This window comes from Artemia sp. Qi Xiang Cuo, chromosome 14 (assembly GCF_049724085.1).
Source record: "Artemia sp. Qi Xiang Cuo chromosome 14, ASM4972408v1, whole genome shotgun sequence".
Taxonomy (NCBI): Eukaryota; Metazoa; Arthropoda; class Branchiopoda; order Anostraca; family Artemiidae; genus Artemia; species Artemia sp. Qi Xiang Cuo.
In genome coordinates, this window is record NC_142807.1 from 49,447,834 (window position 1) to 49,458,934 (window position 11,101).

The 11,101-nt window shown below is 35.4% G+C and overlaps 1 protein-coding gene across 1 annotated transcript in view; it reads right to left on the reverse strand.

Moving 5' to 3' along the window:
• Positions 1-9,207, reverse strand: part of Elp3 (elongator complex protein 3) — a 57,357-nt gene extending 48,150 nt beyond the window's left edge. The window contains exon 1 of the mRNA XM_089100544.1: positions 9,082-9,207. Coding sequence (XP_088956670.1) covers positions 9,082-9,100 — 19 coding nt within the window. The 5' untranslated portion in view covers positions 9,101-9,207. The remainder of the gene's footprint in view (positions 1-9,081) is intronic.
• Between the last annotated feature and the right edge of the window lie 1,894 nt (positions 9,208-11,101).

Here is an 11,101-nt window from a genome sequence, read left to right on the forward strand (position 1 = left end):
AACAATTTTGGGTACTATCCTATTAAGCACCTCTTGGGTTAATCACTGTAGAGTAGGCAATGATAAAACCCATTTTTGATGTCTTAACTGCTATAGAGCAAGCAATGATAGCAAGTTTTCATTCCCTATACAATATTAAACTGTGTTTTTTTGGGGTTTAGGGGGGAGGAGGGGAAGGTACCTAGGTTATTTAATATATTCAATGCTTTGCACCCCCCTAATGTGCAAATATATAGCCAAAATTTGTTTCTAAACTATTATATATCCATCCTATTTTATTTTATTTCATTAGCATTAACCAAACTTGACTTTTTAGAGAGGCCCACATAATGGGATAGTACCCAATTTTGTGAACAGAGGGGCAGGTTCCAAATGGAGCTCTTTTAAGGTCTGGGGATGAAATCCATCAGGGCCAACAGACTTATTTGGGTTCAATCTTTTGAGCTGCAGTTCTACATCCAGAGATTTGATGATGATAAATCAATAATGTAATCCAGCATTTCTGGTAAGGGAGCATTATCTGGGGCTGTGAGAACTTACTTGAACTGCCTATTCAAGACTTCAGCAATATTTCCAGGTTTAGTCATATTATTCTTATTAACTGAGAGTTCTGTTACTGAATGTTTACCAGGCTTTTGAATTGAGGCATATTTCCAAAAATTCTTTGGATTGGTTTTTGAGGCTGCTACTAAGGAATCCTCATACTTGCTTGTAAGTTCTCTTGTAAGGTGCTGGAATTTATTTTGCATCAGTTTAAAATTGTCATAATTTGCCTGTGTTGGAATGTCCTTATGTCTTCTCTAGAGTTTCTTTTTTTTAAGATTACTGGCCTGATTTTTTGCATCATGTAAGTGAGTGTTCTTGGTCTTTGTTTCCAGTGGTTGTTGTAAATTTTGCAGTTGTCTGCACAAGCATCCTTTTTAAACCAAGCCAAGCTTCCTCTATATTTTTATTTTCAACAAATGACCAATCTTGGTTAGCTAAATCTTGCCTTTAGGTTAACACTGATGTATGTTTACATTATTTGTGTACATGGCAGTATTTTTGGCTTTGAAATATACCTTTAGTTTATAATAATGTAATCAATGAGATTAGCTGTCTTACCATCATGTAAGTACCATGCTAACTTATGGGCCATTTTATGACCAAATAACGTGTTAGTTACAACTAGATTATCATACCTAAAAGTTGCAGCAGTCTGCAAATGTTCTTCTTCTTCTAATTCACAGCAGGCGGGCTTTTCAGTTGGTACTATTTAGCCCTCTTCTTTTTGCTTCACTCTGTGGGCTACAGAGCTACTGTGTTGGTTGTCTCTTATTCATTAGATATTCTCAGATATCTTTCAGTAGATCTTTTGACTCAAGGAGTTCAAATATAAGATGATAGATATCGATTTCCGTGCTCTGTGTGCAGGTATAGTTGGCTAGGCTCTTGGCTGATAGTGATATTTTATGGTGTTTGAATCATTTTAACAGTTTACAAAGCAAGGTATGTTGTGCAGACGTCAGCATATTACATTCAAATAGGCAGCGGTCAATTGTTTCATTATTCATATTACAATGCCTGCAAAGAGGGGACAGGGAAATTGAACCACTTGAATGAGAAAACTTATATGAGAATGCAAGGAAATTTAGTCCATTTGTTCCAGAACGAATTCTATGATAAATTTTAGAAAGATACTTATTGGGAAAGGGGGAAAGGATGGGATTAATCTTATTAAAAAAAATATCTGATAGCCTCCATTGGTAAATATCTCTAATTGGGATTGGTCTCCCACTTGGCTGGTCAATATTTATAGCATTTTTTGCTATTTCATCAACCTGATGATTACCACTTATGCCAGAGTGGCTAGGAATGTACTGAAAATAACTTTTTATGCCACTTCAAGCAAGATTATCAATAATACTGAGACAATGATAAGTGTCAATGTCCAACTTATATTGAGGAGCTGAGGCCAGCAACTCAAGGCTTAATAGAGAGTCAGAATATATGATAATATTATTTGAATTTGCAATCAAAGGTTGGTTTTCCTTAAGGTGTTCTAATGCGATGATTATGGCATTTAACTCAGCAGACATTATAGATAAATTATTATATAATCTCTCGCCCATTGCAATTTTCAGGTGAGGAAGGAAAACACCACTTGCAACCTTCTCATTCATTTTTGACCCATCAACAAATATTTGGAGGTGATTTTTATAGGTAATTGTATTAAGTTATGCAAATTTTTTCTGGACAAAAGCAATGGGGGTTAAATCTTTATTCTACTTTGAGATTTCATTATTTATTATGGGACTTGACCAATTCTATGGGGGGGGGGCGGGGGAAAGTGGGTGCAATAGACTTTGCTGGTATGGGGAACTTCTTCTGAATATTGGCATACTCATCTGCAATGCCTCAATACATGGCTGGATTTCTTAACCAATTATGTAATGTGTGTGAGCTATTTGATTCAATTTTTGTAAGATGTTTTGTCAAGAGAAACTTATGTCTCTCCCTTATTGTTGTTAATCCACTCTCCATAAGCAGAAACTTGGTGCTTGTGGGTTTCCTATGACCAAATATGAGACATATTATATCATTTTGTGTTGTTTCAATTTTTTGCATCTGGGTCCTTGCACATGCACCATAGACGATAGTCAATATGAGCCCATAGTCAGTATGGGTTCGTATATATGATTTATAAAACTGGACTAAGGTTGTTTCCTTACCTCACTAGGGTGTGTAAAGAAGTCTTTTTAGTATATTTGTTTTTCTATTGAATTTTTTTATTGTGTTTGAAATGTGGAGGTGGAAATTAAGTTTTTGGTCAAGCATGAGACCTAGGTAATTAATATGATTATCTTCTGGAATAGTTGTTTTATTTAGAGTTAGTTTTGCATTAACATGGTTTTGCTTCCAGTGAAATTGGATTATTTTTGACTTGGTGGGTGCAATGGGTAAATCTAAATGTTGAGAGAATTTTTCAAACTGGATAAGTGACTTTTGCAGATTTGACTGTGCTATCTGAAAGGTGTTGCCAGATGATCATAGCACCAGATCATCAGCATATTGTAGATTCGTGTGAGGTAGGTTCATGTCCCAGAGATATAGGGCAAATAAGAGGTAACTGAGGACTGCTCCCTGAGGTAGGTCTTTTGTTATTGTCTTTCGGGGTGAAGAGGCTGAACAAACACAGACGATGAAACGTCGCACTTCTATGAAAGATCTAATAATAGATATTAGCTTAGGGGGTAATCCGAGGTTCTAAAGTTTGTTTAAAGGGATTTGGTGGTTCACATTGGCATATGCCCCTTCAAAATCTAGGAAAGCTGCAACTAGGACGTTATTTTTTGAGAAAGATTCATTTATTGCATTTGTTAGCAAAATGAAAGCATCTGTTGAGGAGTGGTGTTTCCTGAATCCAGTTTGAGTGTGAGGGATCATATTATTTTTTTCAACAAACCTGAGGAGTCTGTGATAGATCATTTTCACCATTATTTTCCCCATCACAGGAGTAATCATTATGGGCCTATAAGACTCAGGGTTATCTTTTGGTTTATTTTTCTTTAGGATTGGTAGGAGGGATGAACATTTCCATATATTGGGGAACCTAGAAGATGCCCAAGCGTGATTATAACAATTTAGCAGTTCTTGTTTGTATGAAGGTGTGAGATTCTTTATCCATGTAGGGTGTATATTGTCAAAGCTGCTGCTAGTTTTGGTCCTAATATGATGTATTGCATTATTCAATTCCTGGATTGAAAATGGATTAGTTATGTACTCGGATCCTGGGCGTGGTTGGTAACTTGGGTTCATAGGAATTATGAACAGTTTGCTTTGATTATTTGATGTTAGCTTATTAACAAAAAGAGATGCAAATAGGTTAGCTTTTTCATTATCATTGTCATAATGGGTATTATTATGTATAAGCTCATACAGGAGTGGGTTGGGGGAAGTCTTTTTCGTACAGATGTGGCTTATGACTTTATGTATAATTGGTTCATGTGTTTCTCTGGAGAGATTATTTGCAAAATTATTCCAGTATTTATATTTAGCATCTATAATAGTCCTTTTTAGATTAGATTCTGCTTGTAATTTTTTTAGATATGTAGTAGGTGATGGTTTTTTATGAATTCTGTCCTAGCTGCCTTTTTTATCCTCCATTTATTTAGGCACTCATTTGTCCACCATGCTTTAGGAATTTGTTTAGGGAATGTTTTCTTAGGTGTTGTCCTGGGGATAGCATGATTAGCTGTATTTATTAGTAAAGATGTCAAGGCTTCAGCATGTGTGTCAACTGTTGTGTTAGAAATGCATGAACTTTGGGTGAAACTTGTAATTTCATCATTTAGCTTATTTTGGAACATAGACCAATTTGCTTTAGTGTTGATATATTTGGAGGTATGAGATATAGTTTCAGCAGGTTCATTTAGGGAGCAAACTATAGCAAAGTAGTCAGTACATAGACTATCAATTTTATTTTTGTAAATTTTGTTCAAAAAATTTAATGACACAATTTGTAGGTCAATTGTGGAGAATCTGCCACTTTTGGGGTTGAAATATGTATTCAGGTTTGGAGGGGCAGCAATAGCTAATTCATTATTATTTGAAGTCATATGCTCAATGAATTTACCAGCTTTATTTGCTGGTTTATTCCCCAACAAAAGGCTGTGGGCATTGAAATCTCCACAAATAATGACATTTTTTTACATATTAGAATTATTTATATAATTAAAGAAATCCTTGGCATCTGTAGTTTGGCCATTAGGGTTATAAAAGCTTATTATGTAGGTTTTTAAATTATTCAGCCAAACACTGATACCAATTGCATCAACATCATTTGTAAAATCTGGAAAATTGATGCCACAAAATTTTATATTATTTTTAAAAAATAAAGCTACCTCACCTCCTTTTTCTCTCTGAAGATCGATCTTTTCTGAGGATAGTATATTCCAGAGACTTAATTTGTTGATTTTGGGTTAAATGAGTTTCCTGGAGGCAAACAATATTAATTGAATTATTATTCATAAAAGATGTTAGTTCATTTAGCTTTTTTTCTGTGAGTGATCTTACATTCCACTGGAGTATTGATATATGTTGCGTTGTTGATTTATTCTTCATATGGCTCTGTATCAATGTTCAGCTTTGTTAAAAGTAAAGCAAGATCTTTTTTTGCTTCAATGAGCATATCATCTGGGATATAGATTTTTGCCAATTCTGCAATGATTTTTGTTTTCTGTAGTTGATGTATGTTCATGGCCTGAACTGCATTACAGTTTAGAATGAATAAGCATATATTTGGGAATTGCATTTTTGGTTTTGAATCCTGTTTGTCGGTTAAGGGATTAATTCCTGGTAGTATGTCTGGTATGTTTCTTCTTAGGAGGGGGGGCCAGGCTGACCTCATCTCACCGGACAAGGGTGCTTGTTGACTTGGTGATTCCTTCTCATAGGGATTTGAGCTAGGAGGCTAAGAAGATGGTGTTTTATATGGGGTGCTTGATGCATTGGGGGTGTTTGACTTGGGGGTTTTGGTTGGTTTCATTACAGGCTTTATTTGGTATTGTTGGGCAGCTTTTGCTTCCATTGCTGCTAAGGGGTTTGGGATGGCCTTCTATGTTGATATTTGGAGTGTTAGAGCTCTTTTCTTGTATGCAGGGCATAATGATTTATTTGTAGATTCATGTGGGCCTTTGCAATTGATGCATGTAGGCTGAGTGTTGTTGCAAGTTGTCAGCTCTTTAGGATGGAAAGCTTTACAATTACTCTCAGAGAATTTCATTGCATTTGTATGTTGTGTATCCCAGTTTGTGACACTTCTGACACTGGATAGGCTTAGGTTTGTATTCCTTGTGTGGTTTGATTTGCCCAAATAGGAATAATTTTTCTGGGATATTAATTTTTTCCTTCAGTGTGAATAAGAAGGATCTACTAGTTTTTAGGCCATTAGAGTTAGGTTTGCCAAGTTGGGTAACATCCTCAACTGGGATTGTGTTTCCAGCCTTATCTGAGAGGCCTTCTTTTAACTCCTGAGTGGATATCTCTGGGGGAACATTATAAACTACTATTTTTGTTGGTGATTGTTTTGGGTTCCAATTAGATGCAATAATTGGGGTATTCAGAAGGGATTTTAGGTTAATTATTGTATCTGCTGATTTCTGATCTTCTACAGCTATTAGCAGAGATCCATCACAGTTAATGTTAAGAGAGAACTTTGATTTTAGCTATTTAAAAATTGCAACTTATCGCTGTGATCATTTTAATTTCAAAGGGGGTATTAAGAGTGCTTTTAAGGTAAATTCCTAAGTTTTTGGAGGAAGGATCTTGAGCAGGGAGAGGGGAAATGCTTTTGATGGGGAGATTTTTTTCCTTTTTTTAGAGCTTCTAGAGAGGACCTCTTGAAACCCATTATCATCATTTATGGTTACATTAACCCCTACACTTATCATTGTCCTATTCTCTGAATTGGAGCTATGATTTGAACTTTGAGATAGTGTACATGCCCAGCCAAGATGGGTATCTTTCACTATGGCACTTTCACTGAAATTTGATTTGGGATCTGGTGGTACTTTTTTTTTTGGAGGACTTCTAAACATTGCCTATTGGAAAAAGCTTTAAAAAAAAAAAAAAAACTAAACAAGAAGGGAAAATAGAGTGATATCAAACCATCTGCACTATACTCTGGGGAGGAGAAACACCACAGTATGGCCCTGAGGATGAGTTGAGCAGGATTGGTTTGGTACAACTGCTGATTAGAAGCAATAATAATTCACAAGAAAATATATTTTAATTTTCTTATAAGGTTGCTGTTGCAATTTGTTTTAAAATCGAAAATGTTACATTAAATAAATATTATGTTACGTTCGAAAATGTTAATTTAAAATGTTACTATTTTCTTGTCTTACACTAAATTAACCTAAAGCAAGTTTTTCATGAAATTTACCAGGTAAATGTTTATTATACAGGTAAAGTTCTACTTGAGGTGCTTGTTGCTGTTCTGGAAAGTAGATAAGTTAGGTGAACAAAACTTTCAGGAATATATCCAGTGCCAGAAGTACTGTTGTCAACCTACCATCTCTACTCTTTCCTTATTTCTAGGCCTTAGAGGATTATAATTTGAAATAAGCAGCCATACAAAAAGTAATTCCTATAGATGTCATCATGGAGCATAACAAGGATTTAAATATTTAACTTGCTTTAAGCTGTATTTTAATCTCTTAAGATGAAAGTCTGAGTCACACTTGGGCACCAAAAACTGGCAACTTTGTTGGGCAGCCAAAAAATAATGTTATGAAACTATAGATGACTATGTCTGACTTGACATAGTGTTGTAAATACAAAACAACATGTGTTGACATAGCAACTAATATACCCAACTTCTAGACATATGATTTTGACTAGTTGTTTCTTTTAAATTTCCATTTTGAAAAGGGGTTTGGATATTCCAAATCATCAATTTTGAATGGATGTTTAGTGTGAATAATTGTAAAGTCAAATTCCTTCCTTTCTGTATTTGTATTATGAAAAATTTATATTGTGAAATATAGGCCTACTATAAAAGAGGAATGATAGTGAGAAAAGAACTTGAAAGGAGATGTTTCTTTTGTTCAAAATGGAACTTGGGGTTGAGTGCAGTTCCTTGCTTCATCTTATTTGTACACAAAGGGATTTTTGAACAAATTCACAAATTCAACAAGACTGTTCATATCAACCAAAACCAGTTGAAACATTGTTATATTCTTTTCCTTTGATACTAAGATGACTGGAATAAATGTCAGAATCTATAGCTAGTTTTGAAGCCTTCTAGCCTACCAAAGTATAATCACCTACAGAACAAGTACTGACAAAACTCTCCAAAAGTGACCCCACGTACCTCAGCGCCTCTAGACACAAAGTGCTGTACTACTTAATTGCTCCAAGCCAAAGTACTTTGCTACAAGCCAATAAATTATGCTAGAGTGTGATTCAGGCAACAAGTGACTGGGAAAGTTGTATTGAGTTATGTAACTATGGTATTTAGTTGCCAGGTTTGCATAGGTATGGAATTTTCTCTGGAGACACAGAAAAAGGGTCACTTTTTTTGTGTGGAAAGGATAGGTTTTGTCAGTACTTGTTCTGTAGGTGATTATACTTTGTAGCCTACTTACAAAAGATGAAAAAAAAATCTATGGGCAGTTCTAAGGGCTGCCACTCTCAGAAATCCTGTGCCCAAGGATGCAGGTGGTGAGATGGTGCATGCCAAGCAGGATAAAATTTCCTGTGGTGGAACTGTGCAACACATGTGGCATTCCAAGATGTGCACCAGATTGCAAATTAGAGATGTTGGGAGTAAAGTAGTAAAGTATGTTTACATTATTTGTGTACATGGCAGTATTTTTGGCTTCAAAATATACCTTTAGTTTATAATAATGTAATTAATGAGATTAGCTGTCTTACCATCATGTAAGTACCATGCTAACTTATGGGCCATTTTATGACCAAATGATGTGTTAGGCTAGTTACAACTAGATTGTCATACCTAAAAGTTGCAGCAGTCTGCAAATGTTACTATTTTCTTGTCTTATACTAAATTAACCTAAACCAAGTTTTTCATTTGAAATTTAGCCTACCAGGTAAATGTTTATTATACAGGTAAAGTTCTAGGTCCTTTTACTGGTCTTTTACCGTCTCAACTAGTTAAGTTAGGTGAACAAAACTTTCAGGAATATATCCAGTGCCAGAAGTACTGTTGTCAACCTACTATCTCTGCTCTTTCCTTATTTCTAGGCCTTAGAGGATTATAATTTGAAATAAGCAGCCAGACAAAAAAGTAATTCAGTAAGCCAGGACAGTGGAGCTCCAGTCAAAATGTGTGATCTACAATTATTCTGGATATTTTTAAGCAATAATTGTTTTCTTAACAAGTTTTCTTTCTCAATAGCCCCTAGGATGCTCTAGACCTTTAACTCGGAGTCTTGCTTGTTGGCAGCCCAGGCTAGCCTAGATAAACTGTCAAAATTCAAAGTAGCCAAGACTATGCACCTAATTAAAAACTCCTCTTTTAAGAGCTTCATCTTGGTGCTATGTGCTCACACGTTCCTGTACAAAAGAAAGTCCCACCTTTGTTCTCCTTTCCCATCTTTTGCTTGGTTAGTATCTTCTTCTTCTTCTATTTCACAGCAGGGGGGTTTTCAGTTGATACTATTTAGCCCTTTTCCTTTTGTTTCACTCTGTGGCCTACAGAGCTACTGGCTTGGTTGTCTCTTATTTATTAGATATTCTCAGATATCTTTCAGTAGATCTTTCGACTCAAGGAGTTATACGAGAATGCAAGAAAGTTTAGTCCATTTGTTCCAGAACGAATTCAATGATAAATTTTAGAAAAATACTTATTGGGAAAGGGGGAAAGAGTAGGATTTTTCTAATTAAACATAATATCTGATAGTCTCCATCGGTAAATATCTTTAATGGGGATTGGTCTCCCACTTGGCTGGTCAATATTTATACCATTTTTGCTATTTCATCAACCTGATGATTAACACTTATACCAGAGTGGCTAGGAATATACTGAAGATAAGTTCTTATGCCACTTGAAGCAAGATTATCTATAATACTAAGACAATGATAAGTGTCAATATCCAGCTTATACTGCGGAGCTGAAGACAGCAACTCAAGGCTTGATAAAGAGTCAGAATAAACTATAATATTATTTGAATTAGCAATCAAGGGTTGATTTTCCATAAGGTGTTCTAATGCCATGATTATGGCATTTAACTATGCAGACATTATAGATACATTATTATACAATCTCTCACCCATTGCAATTTTCAGATGAGGAAGGAAGGCACCACTTGCTACCTTCTCATTCATTTTGGACCCATCAACAAAGATTTGGAAATGGTTTTTATAAGTAATTGTATTAAGTTCAGCAAATTTTTTCTGGACAAAAGCAATGGGGGTTAAATCTTTATTCCACTTTGAGAAATCAGTATTTATTATGGGGATTGACCAATTCAATGGAGGGGATTGGGGGAAAATAGGTGCAATAGACTTTGCGGGTACAGAAAACTTCTTCTGGATATTGGAATACTCATCTGCAATGCCTCTATACATGGCTTGATTTCTTAACCAATTGTTTAGGTGTGTGAGCTATTTGATTCAATTTTTGTAAGATGTTTTATCAAGAGAAAGCTACGTCTCTTCCTTATTGTTGTTAATCCACTCTCCATAGGAAGAAAATCGGTGCTTGTGGGTTTCCCAAGACCAAATATGAGACGTATCATATCGTTTTGTATTGTTTCAATATTTTGCATCTGGGTCTTTGCACCTGCACCATAGACGATGAGCCCATAGTCAATATGGGGTCTTATATGTGATTTACAAAACTGGAGTAAGGTTTTCCTTACAGCCCCAGGGTGTGGAAAGAAGTCTTTTTAGTATAATTGTTTTTCTATAGCATTTTTTTATTGTGTTTGAAATGTGGAGGTGGAAATTAAGTTTTTGGTCAAGCATGAGACCTTGGTAATTAATATGATTATCTTCTGGAATAGTTGTTCCATTTAGAGTTAGTCTTGCATTGACATGATTTCGATTTCGGTGAAATTGGATTATTTTTGACTTGGTAGGTGCAATGGGTAAATCTGAATGTTGAGAGAATTTATCAAATTGGAAAGGTGACATTTGCAGCTTTGACTGTGCAATCTCAAAGGTGTTGCTAGATGACCATAGTACCAGATCATCAGCATATTGTAGATTCGTGTGGGGGAAGCTCATGCCCAAGAGATATAAAACAAAGAGGAGGAAGCTAAGGGCTGCTCCCTGAGGAAGGCCTTTGATTATTGTATTTTGGGGTGAAAAGGCCGGACCTACACAAACAATGAAACTTTAGAATTGCATTAAAAATTTTATAAAATATACTAGCTTGGGGGGTAGTCCAAGGTTTGCAAGTTTAATTAAAAGGATTTGGTGGTTCATATTGTCATATGCCCCTTCAAAATCTGGGAAAGCTGCAACTAGGACATTATTTTTTGAGAATGATTCTTTTATTGCATTTGTTAACAATATGAAAGCATTTGTTGAGGAATGGTGTTTCCTGAATCCAGTTTGAGTGTGAGGGATCATATTATTTTTTCCAACAAAC